The 25078-nt window shown below is 46.7% G+C and overlaps 1 protein-coding gene across 2 annotated transcripts in view; it reads right to left on the bottom strand.

The window, feature by feature from the left end:
• Positions 1-25078, bottom strand: part of ARHGAP10 (Rho GTPase activating protein 10) — a 234932-nt gene that overhangs the window by 155209 nt on the left and 54645 nt on the right. The window contains exons 2-4 of one of the 2 annotated variants that reach the window (XM_036031868.1): positions 15928-16023; positions 15793-15854; positions 1332-1403 (exon numbers count right to left, since the gene is read on the bottom strand). In XM_036031868.1, coding sequence (XP_035887761.1) covers positions 1332-1403; positions 15793-15854; positions 15928-16023 — 230 coding nt within the window. The remainder of the gene's footprint in view (positions 1-1331; positions 1404-15792; positions 15855-15927; positions 16024-25078) is intronic. The other variant, XM_036031869.1, reaches the window with a different exon arrangement.

Raw genomic sequence — 25078 nt, 5'->3', positions numbered from 1 at the left:
GGCCCCCTCCCGCTGCCCCGAGAGCACAGTACGTGGCTTGCTCATCTCGGGCTCCCCAGAATCTATAAATGCACTGGCAGGTAACAGAAGGGCAATCAATTTTTGTTGAATGGAAGGAAATTACATCCCAATAACCTAATAGTGTCTTCCTGTTACTGTGTTTAGCTAGGAAACGGGCACAAAGGGGACAGACATTGAGATTAATGACCTGGGGAACACAAGCCTGCCAGCTCAGCCAGGGAGCTGCAGCTTCACCCCCGGGGGAGTAACACCCTCCCCTTCTGCCCACCCTCCTCCTACAGGATTGCTGCAGGGCGCAGCGGGAGGTGCTTGACCAAAGAGCCCTGCCAGTCAAACTAGGCCACGAAAACTTGGGAAGTTGATTGGTTCTTTTGAAAAAACTTCTAGTCTGCCCCAAACTTAAGTTAATATAAGCCCAAGGGAACGAAGAAATTCTGCCTGCTCCCCACCCCTCCCGCCAATGGCCCATACTCGCACAGTGTGCTCGCCTGTCCTCTCCAAGGCCATGTGGCCCTGGCAGCCACACAGCCGATGGCTGCGCAGTCACCACACGCAGGCTCCAGGAGGGAGCCTGAACACCGCGGCACAGCCACGGACTGCAGCTGGAAATGCACTCCAAGCTGGCTGGATGCTGGCCTGGACTGAACTTGAACATGGAGCCGAAACTCTGGGCACTGGCTTTTGCATTGGCCTTGCTGAGGACAAGACTGGACCTCTTCCATGGCGAGATGGGACACTGGCAAGTGAGGAGGGGAACCCCCTTCCTTGTACATCATTAATAAAGTGAGCCACGGAACCCCGTCCTCCCACGAGGGTCTCGGGAAATTCCTTTCCTTGTGACGCCCCAAGAGCTCCACCTCCCCTGGGAACAGTCCCAGTTTCCTTTGGCATCGCGGTGCGGCAGCATTTCTAGTCTTCCACCATGCCCTCCAAGCCCACAGCAGTGCTCCATCCCTCCCTGACACGGAGGCCTACGGAAACGAGTGCACGTCCTACGGAGAAAGATGCCTCCCCCTGCCACGCCCCCCGGGGGTAAACGTGTTGTTTGGTGAAAGATATTTTTAAAACTCCACATGGAACAGTATAGCCCAAGAAGACTACCAGCGGTTTTACTGTCCTGCCCAGGTGTTTTTGTTTTGTCTTCAATTTCATATTCCCCCCAAGGGGAAAACGCACATTTGAAACATGAAACAACAGATGGTTTATCCCAACGTCTCCTTCAGCGCTGCCAAATGTGAGCAAAGTGCACGCCGAAGCAGCAGAGGCATCGACATTTTCTGTGCACACGTGTGCTCAAATCAGACACAGACCTTTACGGCTCCCAGTTGCTCCTTTCTGAATTTCTCCAATGGCTTAATCAGGGTTTCAGTGACACTTAACGCCTAGAGAACGAGAGTAATAACAAAAGAACATCAGGTTTCCAAAAGGGAAAACATTAGTATTGCATAGTATTTCACTTCCCTCTCCCACCCCGCCCAGAAGTAAAATGAACAACAGATTTAACTGCTTTATCTCTCCTTGCCAACGCAGCCATTGGATCAGTCCTGAATTTATTAACACCCCAGATCTCCATAAATATTTTCAGGCACGAGGAGGCAGGGAGACATGCCAGGGAAATGTGCCACGCAGCCCTACGCAGCTCTCCGTCTGGGTGGAGAGCACGAGAGAGGGTTGCCTTTGAACAACAAAGGGGCCCATCCCAGCCACTCACGGAACACTTCTGTCTGTGGTTGCCTTTCCCTTCCCCCTCCTCAGAAAGTTAAAACTCAGTTATCAGACTACATCATGTCAAGGGCTAGGGTTGTGACTACAGGTTTAAACACACTCAGTCCACCCTTCACTGCTGAAAATTCCTTGTGAGGATTTAGAGTACAACAGCAAAGCAGACTGGTGGGTGCTCCTGAGTCAGAGCAAAGGTGGGGCGGGGCGGCAAACAGCGGAGCAGCGGAGACGCACAAGACAGCAGCCACGTGCAGACTCCCACCACAGCCACACTCATCCTCCTCCTGGCTGGTGTGGGGGCTTTTCAGTTTAAAGCAGAATCTACAACAAACACTGCTGAGACGCAAATAGAAAGAAACATTCACCTAAGGAGAATGCATTTAACATCAGTATGCTGGTGGGCAGTGCCTTTCTCAGCCTCTCTTTCCAGGAGACCAGAAATATCCAGAATAGAAAAGGAAACCAAAACACTTTACAACAATGTGCCACCAGTTTTTTAAAAATTAAAAAAAAAAAGCCCTGGAGTGATTCAGTGGATTGAGCACCGCTGGCCTGAGAACCAAAGGGTCGCTGGTTCAATTCCCAGTCAGGGCATAGGCCTGGGTTGCGGGCCAGGCCCCAAGTAGGGGGTATGTGAGAGGCAAGAACACATTGATGTCTCTCTCCCTATTTTTCTCCCTCCCTTCACCTGTCTAAAAATAAATGAATAAATAAAATAAAAAATAAAATGCCCCTAGAAAGTCAAGCTAAAAATTACAGAAAAAAATGAGTTAGAAGAAGATTCTTAACTTGAAGACTCCTTTGCAGTGGTTCACTATGTAAGGGTTTCTCCCAAAGCGACTGTTCGTGCTGTGTGATAGGGAATCCTCAAAAACAGTGATGACACTGTCTTCCCAAGGCCGGCAGCTGGGTTCCACTCACTGCCACCCCGACAATTTGCTACTTAGTTGTCAAGGAGCTGGGGCAACAGAGATCTAAAAGTAAGAATTAAGAGCAATGGCTAGCCAAGGAAATGGGATCATCTTCAAAATACATTAGTATTATCCTCTCTTCTTGTCCATGTGACTCCCCCAACAATGGCCAACCAGAGTCTTTTATACTAAAGCACAAAGCAAGGAAAAGCCAACTACCTAAAACACTATGGAACGCCCCAAGTTCCATCTGGGAAAGCAGGTATGAGAGGCTCTGCCATACATTTCAAAAACTATCCAAGTGATATGCAACGTCTCAAACTAATTTAAGGCATACTTCAATGAGAACCAGTGTCACGTCCCAGGCACCACATCCGGATCATGCCGCTAGTGTCACACTGCTGAGTGAGCCTGCACATCCCACATCTTCCCTGGAGGCTGCCCCACTCAAGAAAGAAGCCAGCCCAGCTGTGCGTGCTGCACTAGAGAAAGCTGGCCCTGGAGACCTCTGGGGCCCCGTCCACCTCCATGACGGCAGGACTACATCACTGGGAGAAGCAGGAGCACGAACTACTGCACATGTCAACGTTGCCTTATCATGTGTGGCGGCAAGCCACAGACCCCAGCAGGACTTCACAGCTCAAAGTAAAAGAGCAAGGCTATTACACAACAGTCTGGGGATTACGATGGTCCGTCCCACTAGTCAAGTCTGAAACCCCTTTCATTAGACATTCAAATAGAAGAAATTAAATGTCTCAAAAGAAGAGGACAGGTAAGGTGGCATCTTTACCCACGGCACAGGTGGAGCTAGCGCTGAGCAACCTGTGGACCAAGGGGCTGAGCAGCAGAGAATGAGGCCCCACTGTGGGCAGGAACCACGCCCACCACTTTAAATGCCCCCCACGTCTGAGATCAGGCCGAGGCCTACACACATTCTAAAGAGAACGGAGCTCCAGGACAGACGCCCGCATTTGGCAAAAAGTCAACAAGGGCAAAACTGCATCTGAGGATGTTTTTAGTAACAATATTTTAAAGACTCGGCCTAGGTAAAACCATGAATAAATCGGTGTTAAGTACGAATCATGCCTCTCTAGTCACTCAGTTCGAACAAGAACGGACAGAGTCTAGTAGGACAGAAGGTTTTATGCCTGTTTCCCAAGGCTGGAGTATTTTAAGCCTGAATTCCAAGTCATCTTGACCCCAGAGGAATGCATTATCTGAGAGCAAAGGAGAATGTCCACTGTTTTCTCCCATGACCCTCCAGCTACTTCCCACCCCAACGTCAAGAAAAGCCGCAAAGGAACCATTCGGCAAAGACACGTTCCTTATTTTCCTTGGAAGAACCTAAAAAGAGTGCCAAGGAACTATCATCACAGCACTTCTCCAAACACAAGGAATATTTTCCCCCAACGCTGTCCCTCATAAAGAAGGGACCTGTTCTATGTAAGAACTCTGAGACAGTTTCCTTAAGAAGTACACTTTCCATCATTTTGGTCAACAAAGAACTATTTGAGGAACAGTAACCTGAAATGGCCCCGGTCATATCTCGTTTCAACTGCTTGGAGGTCACGAGCAGTCCTGGGTCAGAAAAACAAGGGAACGTAAGAAATGCAGGGAGACTGAGTGGTCATTCTGGAGGTGACATCTAAATTACTAGTGGTCCGTGATTTTGTGAAGACCACTTTAAAAGGTAAGTGGTTACCTTAAGAAAATCATGAAAGCACAACTCGGATAAATTTTTAAAAGCACTGTCCACTTGTGCTGCAAATGAGTACTTGTGGTGTCAGATAAAATTGCCAGTGAAAGCATCAAAAAGCGGTGTAAAAGGTTAGGCTGGACCACAGAGAACACAGACAAACATGGCCAGGAGGTGCCGTGTGGAGCTGTGCTGAGAACTTCAGGATGCGTCTGTGATCAGCCTAACGTCCACGGTGCCAAGAACTGGAGTGACTTTTTCATGAAGGACAGGGTGAAAATATTCCTAAAGTATACACTGATGATTCAACTTCAAAATGTGGACACATACGTACTCGACTAAATAAAAAGTAGAAATGTGATTATCTAGCAGACACACATGTGCAAACCTAAAAGCATGTTCACTGACGCTATCCAGGCATTTTGTTTACTCTTGTTGTGGGAAAATGGCATTGCCATGTTATCGGGCCTGGATGTTACAGGCAGTGGATAGCTGTCCCTTGGGCTGCCAGGCACTTGAGGGCCCTTCCTACATGTGAGCAGTTCTTCTCCCTGATGAGGCAGAACCCACCTCCCACTACAAGAGGGGAAAATGACAGACATCTTGCATTTTCCCCTCAACTGGCATCTGGCCAGAGTTCCACCCATCAGATGCTCCCACCCAAGACTTTGATTTGGAAGCTGGTGCTTCAAAGGACCGGTGACCCGAGATTCTAGTGGGGAGCGGCCACTACGCCAGTTTCCAGCGGCAGCAGGTACACCAGCAGCCACCAGGGACCGTGGTGATGCGGGTGCAGCCTGTGCTGTTTACGCCCACAGGCGAAGTGGCACTGGTCTTCCCCAAATGCAGCCCTGTGGTGTGATCCGGGGCATCATTCTTGGTTCCCAAAACCTTATAAAGACTGCAGTCTACCTAACATTCTTTAATGAATTCCCTTTCTGTATAAAACAGCTAGAACTGGCAACTGAGAATCCGGACTCATGCAGGATTGATATTTTAACATTTTTTGGAACCTTAATAATCATCCAAATGCTTTCAGGACTACCCTTCTTTACACTGCTCAACAAGATTCTTCTCCCACTTAAACCAACTCATTCTTAACTAACTACATGACTCTCCATCCACACTCACCCTTTGCTACTACCTCTTTCTCCACCCAGCCAGTCCCTCCCTGCACTGTGCCTTCTCCCACCCATCAGGGCTCAAGTTTTAATAGAAAAATTAAAATAAGTGAGTCCTTCCACCTTTTTTAGTAACTGAAATAAGAAGAGAAAGGAGAGTCAAAGACTGATACTGACCAAAAATGAAAAAGTTGCACAACTAGTTTTGCTAAAAGCCTTGCCTCAATGGCAAATAGGATGCCAGCACTGTCTCAGTTGGGCTCAGTCCTAACTAGTTTTGTTTTTGTTTTGTTGTTGTAACAAACAATGTTCTCTTATTACCTTAATAGTCTCAACTTGCTCTCTACCTTCTTAAGGGGATATCACAGTAGAAGCAATTTTAACTTCCCCCCAAAAAATCCCTGTGTGGTATTTTCTCTTTAAGCACAGTTCAAGTTCATATAATCCTCCTGGCAGAAAAAAAATAATAATGTGAAAATGAAATTAAATTTTTAGTAATAGCTCACACCAGCTAGAAACTAATGAGTATCTTAATGAACCCACACACGAAGCTCTAACTGGTCCATGGGTATCGAGGTGCTGTTACAGGGTGCAGCCAAGAGGGGGGCCCCAAATGGGCATTTGAAATGGGGTCCAGAACTCAAGGTGTCCAGGAGATTTTAGGATGTCCTCTCCCCACCCCCCCAGGTGTGGGTTGGGGGAAGGGACAAATGGAGCAGGGCCATTGAGAGCTGTTTTGCAAGCAACAGCCTTGCAGCTAACTTCTGGGGTGGTCATTTAACACATCTATAACCTTTGACTGGTTACATAGATATGTTAAATAGCTGTGGCCATGCTCTGAGCTAGGGGAATGGAAGTAACTTCCCCAACAAGACATAACTGGGGGAGGCAGGTCCCTCGAGTTACAGCGCCTGCGTTGGAGCTTGGAGATGATTGGCTCCATGACATGTGGCCACACCTGCCCAGACTCATGATGGCAGCCCAGTAAAGCTGGAAGAATGTGAAATTGATGGCAACTGTAGCCGAGTGTGGGCGAAGTTGGAAATGGGACTGCAGAGGAAGATTGGTGAGGGGATTTAAACCCAGACTCGGCATCATTATTGGAGGGAGAACCACGCAGCTTTGGCAGAGTGGAGACTCCTGCAGCCCTGGGAGAGGGAATCACCATGCAGATTTAGCAGAAAATCGCCACTCGGCTTTGGCAGAGTGGCGACCCCTCTCCCCGCAGCTTTGTGAAGAGATTCACAAGGTTTCGCCAGAGTGCAGACCCCTGCAGCTCTGGTAGGAGAGGACCACGTGGCTTTGGGGTGCTCCTTTTGGCTGCATGGCCTGGGAAGGAGGAGAGACTCTGCCTGGAAGAAGGGTGAAAGAACTCTTACCAGTAGGCCCTGAGAAGGTGCTGCATGGCTTTGGATTAATTGGAGATCCTGCCTGGACTTATTAGGTGAGAGGCCTCCCAGCCGAGACCGATTACTGGGAAGAACCAGGGGCTGCCTGAGCCACATATTTCTAATTTCCTTTCCTGAGATACGGTACCTCAGACTGGGCAAAGGGGGAAGGAAGGACTGTGTGTGTTTGTGGGTGTTTTAAGGGACTTGGGGATTTTGATGAAGACTTGAAATCTGTATAGCATTAAATAAACATTTCCTTTCCTTTTCACAAATCTCTGGCATTGAGAGACATCTTTCCTATAGGCGGCAGCGGACATAACGGACCTGGGGCTTCCTTTCGGGTAATAGTATATTGCCTAGGCCCCACCTTGCTGTTCTGTAACAGCACTATAAATTAATTCTACGAAATTTCAACTTGAAAATTAGAAGCCAATTGATATTGTGTCTGAATTCATCAGTTAACATCCTGCTTTCTATTCAGACAGTCCAAGAACAAAAGGTCTCCAACAAGAGTTTTTACCAACTTTCATTCCTGAACTCTGAACAGCGTAAAACCTACCAAGAGGATGCGACCTAAAGTTCTGACCACTTCTGCTCTCTGACTTTATTCTCAGAATACGTGACCATGACCTGGCCCCGGAAAAAAAAAAAGATTAGGGAAGTGTATCACAAAAGCTTAAATTAGAATCCCTTACTGTCTACCTACCATGAACAAGTATCTTCGGGTTTGTCTGAAGAAAAAAAAACCCTTGAATCAATTCTGAAGAACATTAATGGAAAAAAGAAAGTAGTAATTATAATTCAATTATTTACATCACATAGACTCCACCCATAAAGATATTTTTCATTATGCTTAGGGAAAAAATGAAAATCTTCCACCGAAAAAAAAATACTGGCTATATTAAGGAGTTAACCTAATAAGGGCGTGCAGAGATTCATCCCTGATCTTCTTTCCGTCTGTACAGAAGGGACAATACGGAACTGGCTTCTATTTTTAAAACAAAGCAAATACTTGGGCAGAACATTATGAGAAGGAATAAAACTCCCTAGAAGTAAATGAGAGATGAGCCTGTCAAGACAGCTGTAAAACTATCATGAGAGAATCTGCAATTTTGCTTTTAGCTTTAAATAAGCGAACATTCTAGCTTCTCAAGTGAATGGCATAATTCACTGGCATAGCGAGAAAGGGAACTTCCTGAGCAACAAAACAATAAACTGTTGAATCAAGAAAATGTAAGAGAAAGAGAATGTCCAGAGAAAACCCCTACGCCTCTGACCAATGACAAACAGAGGTCTCCAGCCCTTCTGTGGGGCCTGGGCCACTGGAGTGTCTCTTGATGACTCCTTGGCCACTCCTCGGCCAGCAGCCCAGCCCCTCCGCCTGCACAAGAGCCTCCTTCCTCAATGCAGCCTCAGGTGCTATAGCACTGCCCAGCTTAGACCCAGAGCTCAAAAAAAAAAAAATCCTTGTTTTATTAATGAAGTGGGAATCTCCTGTAAACTCAGATAATATAAAGAACAGAGCTGTTGTGCAAATGCAACACTTCCTGCTGATGGTGATAAAGAGGCCCCATAAATACCTACACTGAGTCTCCTGTATCCATAATCTCTGACTCAAAGCAGTCTATTGCTGTGTTAACCCAGGTCCTCTAAGAAGCAGACAAGAAGACAGGACTAAAAATACAAGAAATTTATTAGGGGAAGCCTCTGTCAGAGAAAAGGGGGAGGGAGTCAGAAAAGGCTGGGAGAGCGATCAGACAGTGATACAGGTCTGAGCCCAGGGGAAGGAGAAGGATGGAAGGAAGGAAGGAAGGAAGGCAGGCCTGCCAGGAGAAATACAACCAAATGTTTCTTCGTGGCTGCTGCTCACTGGACAGCAGCTGTAAGGACACATACGCATTTCACCTGTGTTTAAAGCCGGGGGGAAGGGCCTTAAATCTTAGAAGGAGCTAAAGGCAAGGAATAATGTCTTCAGGATACCAATGGATAGTAGCAAGATTCGATTTTAGTCTCTGTCACCAACTTATGTTGTAATGTATCAGATCATTCCAGCTCCCAGTTCCAGTGGTCAAATATAAATCATCCCAAATCCTCTCTCAGCTCTTGGTTTTGGGGGCCAAGGCCATACCCCTGAGCACTTCAAGGCAGGATCCGAAGACTGATTTGAGGTGCCCTGGCTCCACCCACAGTATTCTTCTCATAAAACTGTACATTCAGCTGAACTAATTCCCACTAATGGGACCACTTCTCTGAATTAGACAATTCAGGCTGGTTCCACGCCTAGTGTCCCTTGTGACGTGGGGGGTGGGGCGGAGGAGGAAGAGTGTGTGTGTATTCTCTGCTCTTTCGTGTCAGTGTTATCTGGTTTTTCAGAAGAGCTAGCTGATTCCTCAGAAGCAGAGAACACGCCCAAAGATATTAAATATAGGAAACCAGGGTTTCAGTAGGGAAGTAGGATGCGAGGATAACAAGGCTGCGAGGCCACAGATGACAATGAGTCACCAACAGAGAGAACACTGAGTCAGAGGCACAGCCTCTCACAAGAGGGGCTCCGGGTGGGGGGCCCGGCCTCTGGCCTCGGGACGTCCTCTCTTGTTTAGAATTCTGGTTTGCGTTAGTCCTCACCGAAACCTCCACAGGGTTCTGGGCCAGTCAAATTCCAACTCTCAAAAGGGACACTCTCAAAAAAATTTTTTAAAGAAAGAAAAAACAGGTGTCACAATGACATCCACATCTGACTGAATTATAATGGGTTTATAAGAAAAAAAATAACAGGTTTTATGTGAAAAAAACAATGCGGTCAAATTGTAAAGGTCAGTTCCAAGGAGAAAGAGTCTATAGAGTTAGGTCCCTGACAACTTTTAAACTAAACTGAGAAATTTCATAAATTCAAGATGGATTTTCCCCCAATCTGAAAAATGCCTGCCAACAGAATTTTGCACAAAAATGTGACACTTTGTTAAAAAAAACCTGATTAAAACAGGTCTGATATACCATAAAAAATACAATTAAAGGCAGATGAAACTACAACACAATCTCTCCAATGGCACAGAATGCCTAGGCACTTCAGGAGCTCACAAGCAGTGCTGAACACAAGGTAACACGAAAACTCCCAGCAGCAGAAACCTGTGCCATTAAAATAAACAAGCAAGATATAGTCCGAAATCCTTTGGTAAAAGCTTAGATCTTTAAAGACTATTTTAACCTTGCAGTAGACACAGCCACTGAAAGGCAATTCACAGCGCCTCCACCGCCAGACAGCTCTGGCCCCAAGGTCGGGGCGCCAGACAGATGTCACTGGCACCCTGGGCAGGGGTTCGGATCGCAGCAGGATGTCAGCGTGCCTGACAGCACCCTGGGGGCTTACCACGCACAGACCGACGAACCCCACCGCAGAGTCCCTGACTCGGCAGGCCAGGGCAGTGCCCAGGAGGGTGCGTTTCCAGCGAATCCCTGGTGAGGGCGATGCTGCTGGGCCGGGGGCCACACTTAGAGAACCGATGCCCTAGGGGCACTAAGGAAAGATGACCATGAGAACTTCTACCAAAAGGTACAAATGGTTTCGTTCATTTTAACCAACGTGTGTTATTCTGGTAATATCATGAGACACTTTTGAAAATTTAAAAAGAAGAGGAAATATGGAGCAAAAGTCATTGTCAAGAAAACCCACCAAGTTATAGAAACCACTTACCTACCTGACTGTAAGATATTTGACACAATGAAAAAAAAGGGTGAGAAAACAGTGAAGGAAATCAGACTAGGGTTGAGGAAGCACCATTGTCTTCCCTGGAACCATTTAAACTAGTGACAGAAAGTCTTTGGACCTCAGAAGCCTCGGGCCTTCCTCAGCAGGGTGTAAGCCAAGGGCCAATCACCCAGCCAGCGTTCCCTGGCCCAGCGCTTTCACGACAGGGGGAAAAAGGAAGAGGGTCTCAAGCACCTCCAGAGTGTGTGCATGCACAGGGTCATCTTGCTAACGAGGGAAAGGGATGCGGCTGGTGGACAGGACACCTCCTCCTCACGTCTGCTTGCCAGCCCCCTGGGCCCCAGCCCCCTCTGGATGCGAAGGGGGCACCTTTTGCACACCAACTGGCAAGCCAGGCCTCCTCCCTCCTGCTACCCCGCTTCCCCAAAGCTGTTCTCAGCCCCCAGGCCTCCCACAGCTGCCCTGAGGTGCCAGCCCTCCAGCACTGAGCCGTCCTGTTTGGGAGGACAAAACTCACGCAGACGTGCAGAGAAGTAAATACAGTGGGAAGCTCTTTTAAAAGAACACCATAAACACTACAGGGCTATTTTAAAGGTTCTTAAATTCCTGGCCAGCAGCCCACCTCCGAGAAGTACACCCTGTCCTGCCACGGCGGAGAGAACATCTCCGGAATGCTGGTGTCCACACCACGCGGGGCTCCCCTCCGAGAGCACTCCCAGGGCACGGCACAGCCAGGCTGGCCACTCGCTGTCCCCGGCTCCCCACCTCAAGGGACAGGCTCACTTTCACAGTCAAGGCTGGCAAAATTCTCAGCACAGACTATTCACTTAAAAACACTGTCCCTGAACAAGACAGTACTGGCCATTTAAAAGACGAGCCACACCATTCAGAGGAACTGGACTCCTGTGCACGGAGGAAAACACCGACTGGTGGGCCTGGTGTCGTTCCACTTCCCGCCCCAACAATTCCTGTAACAGCTGCGGAGCTGGACCCGGGTGCGGGGGACAGGCAAACATACCCTTCCCTCTTTTCCAAAACCAACTCGTTTTCCTGCAGGAGGAAACTAGTGCCGCTCTTACCCTCCCTCCTCATCTGGCTGACTCTGTGAACTCAGCTCAGGAACCGCGGCTCCTGCCCTGTCCCCACACGGCAGGACGAAGTGTCATGCTTTTGGCCATTGCCCCCCGTGGACGGCTAACTCCTGAAGGGTAGGAACCACGCACTGGTCTTCACAGCATTTGGCAAAGTGCTTGGCACGGAGCAGGCACGCGACAGCACTTGTAGGAATGAGTGTGTGTGTGTGTGTGTGTGTGTGTAAACACACATGCCATGCGTGCACAGATTAGGCATGGCAAGATACGTATATCTGGTGGCTCAAAACCAACCAGAAGAATTTGTTCCTGGATCACTGAGCTTCCAGATGACTTTATCCGTTGAAACCCCAAATCCTATTTTAACATTTATTTAGGAAACAGACTGCCTTTTGAAAATATTTGGCACTGGTCTTTGCCTTCTAAAACACATATTTTTAACATTTTGATGATTCAGTCTTACTCACAGACACACAATTATTATACTACAGCATCATTTACTGCAGGACTTCAGAAAACCCTGACTGCTTTTGGAGATGCAGTGACCACTAGGATTTTCCTAAATTCTTGGAACCCATCTTAGAATATTTCTACCTTGATTTACAGCTGTGTCATTTTGCATTCCATTTTTTTTTAAAAAAAATGTGGTTTTCAACATGCTGCTGGTTTATCATATTTGAAGTAAAATACGAGTTTTTCTCCGAGTGCACTGGCATCCAGCTCCCGAAAGATCATCCTTGTCGCCTCGTCCCTGTGCCGGGGACGCAGGAGCTTGGGAAACCACACAAAGCCTCCGGGGCATCTGGGCCCCCGACCTCCAGCTCTAAACCGCCGCTTCCATCAGCCCCTCCGGAGAAGGCAGGCACCACGGCCGCTCCCCACTCCACACAGCCACACCCCCCACCTCGGTCACTGCACGGAATCTAATGTATTTTAATTCTCTCTTTACCGCTTTCTCTCCAGAACCACACGGGACACTTCTTGAGAGAGGTATCTTCTCTTACTCAAGAGATTAAGGCTGGTGTCTAGTAAAGCACTGAAGATTTTTTTCGTAAGTATGCAAAGCTATTTAAAGGAGCAAAGGTAGCCAGAATGATTCGATACAATTGACATGCTTAAAAAAAGTGACCACTAACTATCAAGATTAGACAGAAACACCCAAATAACATCAATATGGGTTAAGTGGCAAACTATTAAACTTTTATTAACTTCATTACAGTAACTGATAATGCAGAAAGCAAGTGTCATATAGGTCCTTTAAAGTTCACAGAAAAGCATCGAGAACTCTCACCAAGCAGGTGGGGAGACAAAGAGAAAGAACCTATAGATTAAAGAAGACTTAAAAACTTATCAATACAACGTATTGTGTTTGGATCCAGGTTCAAACAAACCCACTGTTACTGGGGGAGGGGGTAGGAACTACAACATGTGAATATACATCACAAAAATTTGAGTATGATCTAATTCTTTGTAATATTAAAGAATTGTTTTCAGGTGTGACAAGGACGCTGTGGTACAAAAGATTTCACAAAAGCTAACAAAATGCAAGAGCTACATACTAACGTATTTATGGATGAGACTGGGCTTTCTGTCAAAATAATGGGGTTGTAACAGGTACACAAGAAACAAGACTGGTTGTGTGGCAATGGTTATCAAAGCCGGGTGATAACTGCACGTGGCTTAATTACATATTTCTTCTCTACTTTGCACATGCTCAAAATTTTCCAAACGAAAAAGGAAAAAGCAGCAGCAAGCAGCAGCAGCAACAGCGGAAGTATTAGGCGTCCTGTTAATTCTATGGTTGGTCATAGCTGCGCCCGTGGCTCTCTGGCTCTGCACAGTTTCCTGCTATCCAGCAGGTGTTGCTGTTCCCACGAAAGGGCTATGAGAGACACTCCCATTCCTCTCTGAAGTTCATGGCCTTATACAGACAACATCAAATTCTTCCGCCCTGCACTGAAAACCAGCCTCCAACCTAAGATGGATAAGATTAAATCAATAAGTCAGCTAACAATAGCTCTGAGAACCATGCCATCCATAGCCTGGAGCTAAGACGACATGCCACTTTTTTGACCCAGTCAATTCAATTCACGGAACATGAAGCGAAAACAGAGTATCAAGACAGTAGATTGTGCAGTATCCCTGCAGAGCTAAGACTCAGGGCCAATTTAACCAGACCTCTCTTCCCCCAGATACCAGGACGCCTCACGCCGTTCTCTGCAGGAAGGCCTTCCCTCACCTCCCTAGCTATAAAAGGACGCCACCCCACTCTCCGGCCACTTACCCTTCTTTATTAAATTCTGTAGTGTTTAGCACTAGCTGACAATGTAGTATGTGCTTGTCCATCTGTCTGTATTATCACCTCCCCTTTCTAGACTGTAACCTCCCTGAGGGCAGGGAGTTGGCTTTGCCTCTGTGCTCAGATTCTATGGCGACCCAATACAGATTTGCTGGATGCTCAGGATCCCAGGAAAGTACACTCAACATCAAAGACAGCTGAGACAACAGTCTGCACTATTCACAAAAGCGAAGGACGTGCACTTGCACCACCACCCACACACTCGCACCCACTGCGTGTAGTAGAAAGGTGACGTCACGGACTATTGCCATCCACTATCACTCAGCTGAAAAATCAGTGACGACGGGATCACATGAAGAATGGCTGAACAAGTCAGTCTGTGCCAGGAAAACCTACCAGGGCCACAGTACCTTCACATGCCCCCTACAGTGTTTTCAATGTATACAAATTATCTCAGAATTTAGGGTAGAGTGCAGATTATATTAGGGCTTTTAGGGACCTTATGTCCCATCACTTTTAAACCAAAATCTGTGCCCTCCCTCCCACTTCTTCCCCTACTCCAACTCTACCGGAAAGAAATCCCACCAGATACTGCCCATGAGATTACAGTAACATCAAGAAATCTGGCAAAGAAGGTGGGTGGTGCCTGGCTGGATGGCTCAGTTGGCTGGAGCACCATCCTATACACCAAATTTGCGGGTTCGATTCCCAGTCGGGGCACATACCTAGGTTGTGGGTTCAATACCCATACCTAGTTGGGGTGCATATGGGAGGCAACCAGTTGATGTTTCTCTCTCACATCAATGTTGCTTTCGCTTTCACTTTGGCTCTGTCAAGTCAATAATGTATCCTAAGGTGATAATTAAAAGGAAGGAAGAAGGAAGGAGAGAGGTGGGTAACAGTGTCTCATACATAGAGCTGATGTGAAAATTAAATGACTTAATACTCAGTAAACAGCTTAGACGAGTACTGGGCACAAAGTAAAGGTTAACTAACTTAGCTGTCACGTTCAATATCATTACCACCACCACACACATCTGAACACACTCAGACACACTTTAACATACTTCCAGGTGGTACTCATTCTCAAAAACAGAAAAAAACTAGTGTGTGTCCTTTTCTTAAAGTCTAAAACAACAGGTGAGAATAGGTAGTATGTCACAATCCAGTTCCAATTCTACTGCGAATCTCTAGGGGACGAATGAGCATCCGTCAATAAGAGGCAAATGCAAGCTTTTAAGGAAGGTAAGCCAGTATCATTTAACACACTCAAAATGCATGGCCGACGTCAATAAGATCATCCACTGGACGCACTCAGTGTAGCACCAAACACGTGGAGAAGACCCAACGAAGTGCAGCTCCTATTACTACTGGGATCCTGGATGTCCAGGCAAAGCGGGATGTCACAGGCATCCAGGCCTGAGTTCTCTCCCTCTCACACAGCCTCGAAATCTACAGATTTAACACAGCCCTGCCCTCCCTGTGCCTCCACACAAGGTTTTCTGCTTTTATCTTTTTGATATGTTAATGTTCTGTGTGAGACGCAATTTAAATGAAAAGGCTCTACTGCTCACACAGGCCTGGGTGGCCCTAAGTCCAACCCACTACTTTGCAAATAAACAAACAGGTCTGGTCCAGCAGCCTGTCTGAGATCTCACCACAGCCAGCACCACGGTGCAACTAAAACTCCCAGCTCCAGAAACCTTGCCCAGAGAGAGCTCTCTGCACCACGTCCGCCGTGGATGCATGCACCAAAGGTCCACCAGAACCAGCGTGGAAACCCAGGTTTTCCCCACTAAAAGCTGGACTTGCTCATCTACATCCCACGACTCACCATGATTTCTCTCTGTTCTTCCAGGTTCTTCAAAAAATTAGAAAATTCGCGCAAGGAAGCATCTGTCGAGAGAGAGGAGTAATCACTTGGTGGGCACAGCCACGGAGAGCAAACCCGAACCTCGTCCTCACGTACCTATGCAGCGCTCGTCGTCCGTCTCCGCATCGCCGATAAACTCGAACTTAAAGTCTCTGAGCGAGTGGGCGAACTTCCGCTGGGCTGCCGAGAGACCTAGAGAGAGAGACTCGATCGTGACTTGGGTCCTCGTTGTAAATCAAGGCTGAGAGGACGATCATCCCTCCCACCGGCAGCACAGCTGGAGAGCTCGCCTCTCCTCAGTCTGCAGAGAGGCTCCACCGACTCCTGCACCACGGGGCCCATCACCCTCTACCTGGTGCCCTCCCTCCTCCAGGCTTGCTTGTCTTCGCCTCTCCATTCCGGCAGAGGGCAGGTGCTGGAGAACTGATTATTGCCTCCCCAGCCTCTTCTTCCTCAGAGGTCTCGTAGCTTCACCTTGCTCCCTAAGGCACTTTCCCTTTCTCTGCTTCATCGGGTCAGAGCTTGACCGGTTTCTTCAGGCTGTGAACACACACACACACACACACACACACACCCCCTCCCCGAGAGTGTCTTCCAGGGCTCAGTGAGATCTGGCTGGCTGCCAAGGTTTCAAATACAAGGGTCTCAAGGAAAGATTGGCAGTTACAAAAGAGTCATGGGGTTGTAAGGTACAGCATAGGAGACACAGCCAATAATATTGTAATAACTAGGTGTGCTGCCAGGTAGGTACTAGAAGTACTGGAGAAGACACTTGGAAAGTATATGATTGTCTAACCATTATGCAGTACACCTGAAACTCATACAAAAATACCATATACTGTCATGTAAATGCACACCCACGATTTTTGTGTACATTATACATAAGATTGTTATAGCTATGGTATGTGGTCATTATGCCCATGTATGATGCACATCCTTATTTTTCCCTCAGATACTTGGGCAAAAAGTGTGCATTAAACATAGTAAAATATGGCATTATTGAATGTAAACTATAAATGAAAATTTTGCTTAAAAAATACACACATACACACATATATATAAGGGTCTCAAAAGCCTGACATTGGCCAACCAGATGCCCTTAACTGGTTGTCAAACTCCAGGCAGAGATCCCAGGAGGTGTACAAAGAGTTTTCATAAAAAACAACATCAGGGAGGTAACTAAAGGCCCAGCTTAAATGTCAGGAAGAATTCTTTCTGCAAAAGACTTATATAGAGGTCCTCGTCTTTTTTTTTATGGAAGAGTAATAGAAAATAGTGGAAAACCTGCTTCTAATACAGGGTAACCTTAATAATCACAAATTCATCATATTTCCATTACTTAGCACGTTTTAAATGTACTTCTTCTCTCATGCAGTTTACACTTTCACAGGTATCTTCTGCCTTGCTCAGCATAATATAAAATCACAAGACAGCTTACCAGGTTTAGCAGAGTCTACGAAATAAGCACAAAGTTGCTTTGTGCGAAGGATAATGCGTTTTCCAATACCACTGCACATGAAACTCATCCCATCTTAATTCACTAGTTACAAAGGCTGGTAATATCCCTCTACTGCAGAAAGATGGGGGTGGGGGAGCACTAGTCAGAACAACCTTTATTGAATGTTTACTCCAATCATTTATATCACTTACTTTTATAAATAAGTAATTTATATCATTCTATCATTTACTTTTTATAATCAGCCCGCAGGTAAGTGTTGGTGCTACCTTATCTTAAGTAGGTTCAGAGATAGACTAGTGACTTGATCAAGGTCACAGACTTCTTAGACTGCTGGTAATAGCTCCTGTAGGCCAAGAATCAGCTCATTTTCTCAAGCTTCAACAAATGTCCTTTCTGTTACATCACTCCAACTTTCAAGAGATTTCACATCATTCCCAGGTCCTTTACCCAGAGGTCAACTAGTTATCCAAATGGTCCAAATGCAGAATTCTAACCAAATGGAAAATTCACTAGCATGGGCCTCCATGCCCAGTCCCCATCCTCTCCCGCCCACTCACTCCTGAGTACTCTGAAGCACACCGCTCTCCTGGAACACCTTCAAAGCCGGTATGACCCCAGGCAGTGGACAGGGCCAGGCCAGAGTGTGCACAGAAAGCACAGCTAACTTGAGAGATTTCATGTAATCGGCACTCTTCAAATGAGCTGGCCACTTCAAAATCTCCCACACTGGCATTTTTAGATCCTCAATCTGTAGACAAATGGGAGAGAAAACCACAACCAGGGCCTTCGCAGGGTTAGGAGCAGTTTGAGACATGAGGAATTACAATTGCGATCTGCTGAGTTTGAGATGGAAGGCACTGTGTGCAAAGATCCAAGCCCAGCTGTAACCCAGATTCGGAGAGCCTCCAGACACTGGCCGGGCTGTCACCGCTCACCCTTGACGGCTTCGCACGAGGAAATTATTCCTCATAGCACAGCCACCTATTAAGAGTTTGCAGTTAAGACCGTGAACTATCAGACACATAGAGGCATTTGGGGGTGAATGGGATACCTCTCTACTCAGGTTGCTCTGCTTGAACTCAACTCTAGGCAGCCCCCTGGGTCATGCTATAGCCCCTGGGGTTACGAGCCTGACCTGGCTAAAAAAGGTTGTCATCTCCTGCAACTTCCCACCCCATCAACCCAAGCAGTAATGGGGACATCCGAGGACATGTTCTTGAATTCTGGGCTTGAATGGGAAAAATGATACAGCAAATAAATGAACCTTTCTCGCACATTAAATTTAAAGTACAGGATTCTTCACAAACCACATTGGATTCTGAAACCTTTTTAAAACTAGGCAAACTGCACCTGGAAGCTCACATTCCTTTGCATGTAGAGACCTAAATTACTAGATTATCAACTATGCGAAAGCTCTGCCAAGGGAACCTCTGCCACTATCCTGCACATCAAAACACGTCGCAGAATTCTTCAATGTTTTATTTAGAGAAAAGCAGGGTACAGATTCTGAGAACTTAATATCCTTCGCGCCAGATTCATGCCAAGGAAATAACGCTGATGTTAATCCAAGTGCCTTGGAAGGGAAACAAAATTCCTCTAGGACTGCAGACTAGCTTCACATTTTGCTTCGTGTTTTCCACATTTACAAATGCAGCAGCTGCACTTTACACAGGAACAGCGCTGTGGCCTCTCTGTATGCGTAAAAAAAGAAAGTAAATAACTGACTCTGTAGATATAAAAAGCTGTGCAAATATCTCACAAGCCCGAAATGCATTTCTGGGCTAGTCGAGGCCTGAAGGGCAAATCACAGGCTGTTCTGGGCGCAGCTCATGGGCCAGCATGGCCTCTGGAACTGTTAGGTTAAGGCATTCCTGGCCCTAACTCCCAAATCCAGCCCAACAGGGCTGTTTGTGCAGTGAGTTCTTCTTAATCATCGAAGAAGCAGAGTCTAATGTCACTAGGATGACTTGAACTGATGAATTTATGCAGTAAAAGGAAACTAAGCTGAGTCCACAAAGATCCAAGCACCCCAGACAAATGCATAAACCTGGATGGAGTGCAGGACTCACGAACCAACACGGCACATTAACAGACAACCAGATCCTGTTCACTAACTCAGCCAACTAACCACAACGAAGTCTTCCGACGTGAGGGAGCTGGGAACTGCACACAATCCCACAAGGAGGTCCCCACTGGAGAACACCACCCAGCCTTCACTATTACCTTATCCGGCTTTCAAGGGCACTGTACACATTCGGCAAAGGTGGAACCTACTTGGGCTGGGTTCTGGGTACAGACAGCCCCTGCCACACAGGCTAGTGGGTAAAAAGGGCATGCTGGCAATCACCTGGCCCACTGGTTTTCAAAGCATCTTTGGCCACAGATCCCCCTGTTCAAAGAAAATCTTATTCACCGTGAGAACAGAAAATACAGCTAACACTTACATACTAGTTTCCTACTGTTGCTGTAACCAACTTCCACAAACTCAGTGGTTTAAGATGACACAAATTTATTATCTTATAGTTCTGGAGGTCAGGAGTCCAAACTGGGGACTGCCTGTCTCACAGGGCAGGCTCTAGGGCCTAATCCATTTCCTTGCCTTTTCCAGCGCCTAAAGAATGCCCCAATTCCTCGGCCCACAGTCCCCAGCCACCAATCTCCTTGCTGCAACTTCTGTCACCACATCTTTCTCTGACTCCTTTGAGGACAACTGTGACTACAAGGGGCCCACCAGGATGACCCAGGATACCCTTAGTATCTCAAGATCCTTAGTTTAATCCCATCAGCAAAGTCCCTTTTGCCATGTGCAATCACATACGCACGGGTTCAGGGAATTAAAAAGGGACATCTCTAGAGGACCACTTTTGGACCTACCATACCTTGTAAGGTCAGGTGTAGTTACATTTATGGATTCATGTAAGGATCACAACTCTACAAGGCAGGCTCTATTATTATGCCCCCTTTTCAGGGGAGCAAACTGAGACACAGACACACACACACACACACAGACACACACACACACACACACAGATGAAGCAACTTGGCCAAGATTGTACAACTAGTGGGCAGCACAACCAAGAGATCATCAAAGCTGCTCAGGCCGAGGCAGGATGAAGAACTCCACTCAACGGGGTCCCTGTCTCCCACAGATGGGTCCCCAAAGAGAGGGCACCCTGCAGAACGCAACCTGAAAACCAGTGACAGGGTCTCTCCCCTTCGCTTTACAGTTGGGACATAAAAGCACAACTCTGGACAGCTAGCTCCATGGCACACACCCAGTTCAAGGAGAGCTTTAACCAGAGTCTAGGTTTTGTTATAGAATCCCAGTTTCGGTACAACCTTAGGAGGCACAGGAAGACAGTAATAGGTGCACCTGTGAGTGGGGAATACACGGTCCAGCAGTTGGACGGCACATCCCAGAGAATGGCTGCAAAGGATATGTGTGTGTGTGTGTGTGTGTGTGTGTGTTTGGGGGCTGTAGAAGTTAAGTATGGAAAAGTATGTAAATATGTCCAGGCCAACACACTCTCACCCTGTGCTTTCTTAATTACACTTCATGGAAAACAAGAATGGCTGACAGGCTGACCAACAGTGTACTGCCAAGACTGCATGCTGAAAATTAGGAAGGCGTGACATGTACAGGAAGGTGCCTAAATCTGAGCGCCAGAAGCTGATGGCACTACGAACTTACTTGTTTAGCCATCCCTTCCATTAAAACTCTAATCTCAGTCGCTCAAACCCTCTGGTTACCGCTAGTCCCATTACTCCCTATGGTCACTGGCCTCCTTTCCAGCATCTTCCTGACCCTGGGAGGCATTTGGATACCAAGTCACAGCCTCGATTAAAGAACTTTAGCAGGGAACGCATTCCTAGAGACAATGTAGTCTAAGGATCCAATTTTACAGATGAGAAATCAGAGAAACAATGAACTAGAGGCAGTAGGGTTTAGGGAAACAAGAAAGGCGCTGTGACCCTACAGGCCTAGGTCCTGATACTGTCTCTGTCACCACCCAGGTATTGTGGCTCTGGGCAAGACACACATAGAATGTACTGAGATTTCCATTGATAAACTAAACACAACATGTGACCTCTCACTTTCTGAAGCAATTTGCTTGGCCCAGAGTCCCCACTTCCTACACTGGGAGGTGCTGTAGCACGTGACCCTACTCAAAGTTCACAGGGCGGAACGACTAGGAATAGGCAGCTGACCCCAGAACTGCCCCCAAGGGCCAGCCTGAGACACAGACACCTGGGAAATATACATACAGAGAGAAAGACAGGACCCAGATGCCACAAAATGGTAAACAACTGGTGGGTCTAGGAAAGGGTATAGGACTGTTCATTATTCTGTTTTTTATTGTTTTCACAGATCAGGGATTTAAGCTCAATGACAAAACACCACAGTCTTCACACATTTCGCTATTGAATATAGTAACTTGGCAAACAAAGTGGTTTCTAAAACGTCTTCAAGATAGGGGAGAAAACGAAAAACAAAACCACGAACAGGGACAATGCCCAAACAAGCTACCTTTTAACCACAGTATACGCTCAAGGCCCAAAATAAATATTAGCAGGGATTCAGACATCAGGCGTTACTCTGGCTGAATGCATGTGAGCTTTTCCACCCTTCTGACATAACAAGGAACTCAGCTGTCCAACAAAACTAAGACACTACATAACTGCCCCATTTCTCTCAAATGCTTTATTATTTATTCTCTTGAAAACAAATTTTTAAGAGTGTAAAACAAGACTTGCTGGAAAGAGGGCCTAAAGCCTCCACTTTGGTGTCCAAGTTAAACCAGGGTCCAGAGGTCAGAGAAATGCCACTGGATACGCCCATGACTTGCAGACACCACTCAGGCGGCACAGCCCGGTGTGCACAAAAAAAATTCAAAGGGGATGTGATGGCTGCCCCACGGGGCTCATGCCCTCCATCCGGGAGGGACCACCGCCATGTAGCGCATAGGAACGGAGGGGTCCAGATTTCAAACTCCAGAGAAATTCATGGAGGACGAACTCAAAACAAACAAGCAAAAATACAAACGTTCAGGTCATCAGGAAAACACAGCATGGAATGGGAGGGCTGGAACAGCATCCTGAAAGTGGGTTTAAGTCGCTGTAACCTGTAGGGAAGACAGTCAACGCACTAGGAACAAAATATGGGAATCCTTAGACGGGAATAAGGACAGCTGGTCCTCCAACAATGTGGGGGTGAGGGACGCCAGCCCCGCCCTCCAGGCAACTGAAAACCCCCACAGCTTTTGAATCCCAAACACTTAACTACCAATAGCCTACTGATGACCAGAAGCCTCACCAATAATATAACACTGATAAACATATTTTGTGTGTTATAGGTATTATATACTGCATTCTTACAATAAAGTAAACTAGAGAAAAGATAATGTTATTAACGAAATCATAAGGAACAAAAAATATATTTACAGTATGATACATTATTTATTGACCTGTGCAGTTCAAACCCAACATTCAAGGGTCAACTGTACCATATGACCTATGTAAATTAGGGCCTGTTGAACACAAGGAATAAAGACTCAAACCATGAAAATACAATTGCAAAGAGCCCAGAATACAACATGAACTTGCTTTACAGCCCACCCCTAGGATCTTCTCTCCTGATCTCTGCTTGTAAGGTAACTTGGTCCTTGCTGAATGTTGAATCTCTTGCAATTGCTCCTCCTCTTCTGTGTCAGACCAGTTCTCCCTGTGGGAACTGCTGCTGCCTGCCATTGTCTGGCAGGGCCCTCTCATCGTCCTCACATTAGTTTATGGCATTCTTTCACTTCAGCTCCTGCTGCTTTTCCCCTTCTTAGTCCCCAAATTAATGTTTTCAAGAGAATCAAATTGGCCCAGCTCATTTTCTTCCCTCAGAAGGCCATGACAGAAGTAGCTGTCGTATGGCCCACCCCAATCAATCAAGTCAGCCAGCTCAGGGACAGGACAGATGTCACATGGTTCTCCAAGTGCTTTCTGCTCAGCAGAACCTGTGAGCAGAGCCACTGTCCCTGGTAGGAGCTGTGATGTATGAGGTCAGTAGATGCCATGAGGGACAAGTCAGGTCCCAGGCCAGCAAATGCAAACAATTTTTTAAGACTCTCCTATGTTAACACACAACATTCCACAGAAAGCCCCTACAGGCAGAAACCAGTCCCTCTGAAAAACTGCAGCAGACAGGGCCTGAGTCCATTTTCACATGATGAACTATGCTCACCATAAAGAAATGGCAACACTCATCACTGACCAGAAAATTCTTCCAAACCCAGTGCTTCCAAAAGGTTTAAGTGTGTGCAGTAACCATCTACTACTTATTTAGCACTTCTTATGCCGGTATTAGTTCATTTGATCCTCACTGGACCCGATTAGGAAAGCATCTGTTACTGCATGTTACAGGTGAGCACAGGAAGACACAGATCGGGCACACTGGGTGAAATGGTCAAGGCGGGATTTGAACCTGGCGCCAGCCCTCTGTAAACCATCACAGCAGGCAGTCTCGCCATACGAACAAAAACTACCCCGGCTGCAGCTGGGCCACAAGACTCTTTGCCTACAATGCCCTTACAGAATGGACGTAAGTAATCACAGTATCTTGATGCTGTTGTCCTGTTAGAGGAAAGGTGAGGAATAAAAAAAAATTTTTTTAAAGGCTTTGTGGAGAACCCCTGGGGAAGGGAAGTTTTCCAAGCAGAAGGGCAGGGTGACAGACTGCCACCCTGAGGAGCACACGGCCCTGTTGGAAGAAGAAACACAGTAAGCTTACAAAAGTGGTGGTTAGAAAGGAGTGTGCAGGCTGGGCAGTGAGGTCTGCCTCTAGGTTTCCTGCTTCCTCGAGGACAAGGTCAACTTTTACCAAGATCGCAGACAGCACATCAACAAATCCAAGCTTCTTGGGACAGACTGACGCAGTCTGGACCTCCCAAAAACTACCCGAGTTCAAGGAGGGAGGGGGTGTCACACAAATGAAGACATACGATCAGTGTATAAAAATCATTGAAAGTGTGAGAAAGACACGTGAGTCCACATACAGCAGTAAGTCCCCCAAGTCCTAACCAATAGTTCTTTGTATGTTCTTTACCCTTTTCTGTATTTATTTCTGTATGTATTTCTGTACTCAGCATAAATTACTTTTATGATAAAAAAAGTGGTTAAAGCCGAAACAAAATGAATGATACCCAACTATCAGGAAAGGCAGAGATGTAAGATAACATGACCATGAAGGTTATTTTGTGCGTCAACTTGACTGGACCACGGCAGGCCTAGGTATCTGGTTAAATCTGACTTCTAGGTGTGTCTGAGAGGTGTTTCCAGCAGAGATTCACATTTCAATGGCTACACCGACCAAAGCAGGTGGCCCTCCCGAGTATGGGTGGGCATCATCTCACCTGGTAGAGACCCAAATAAAACAAAAGTACAAAGAAATGAAAATTCATTCTCTCCGCCTGACTACTTGAGCTGAGACATCGGTCTTTCCTGCCCTTGGACAAGGACTTTCGCCATCGACACTCCTGGTTCTCAGCCTCTAGACCCCGTGGAGTGGACACCACTGGGCATCCAGTGTCTCCAGCTTACAGATGGCAAATATCTAATCATAAGACTTCTCAGCCATCATACTCACAGGAACAAATTCCTTACAATAAATCTCACTTCATATGTATACGTATAGAAATATATACTACTGGTTCAGTTTCTCTGGAGAACCCTGGCTAACACAGTGGCCATGCTTAAAGACAGGATTCCCAGACCAGGGCTGTGCCTTGAGGAACTATACAAGTG

Source organism: Phyllostomus discolor, chromosome 8, assembly GCF_004126475.2.
Source record: "Phyllostomus discolor isolate MPI-MPIP mPhyDis1 chromosome 8, mPhyDis1.pri.v3, whole genome shotgun sequence".
NCBI lineage: Eukaryota > Metazoa > Chordata > Mammalia > Chiroptera > Phyllostomidae > Phyllostomus > Phyllostomus discolor.
The sequence above is the reverse complement of the archived record's forward strand: the minus strand, read 5'-3'. Positions and strand labels throughout refer to the sequence as shown.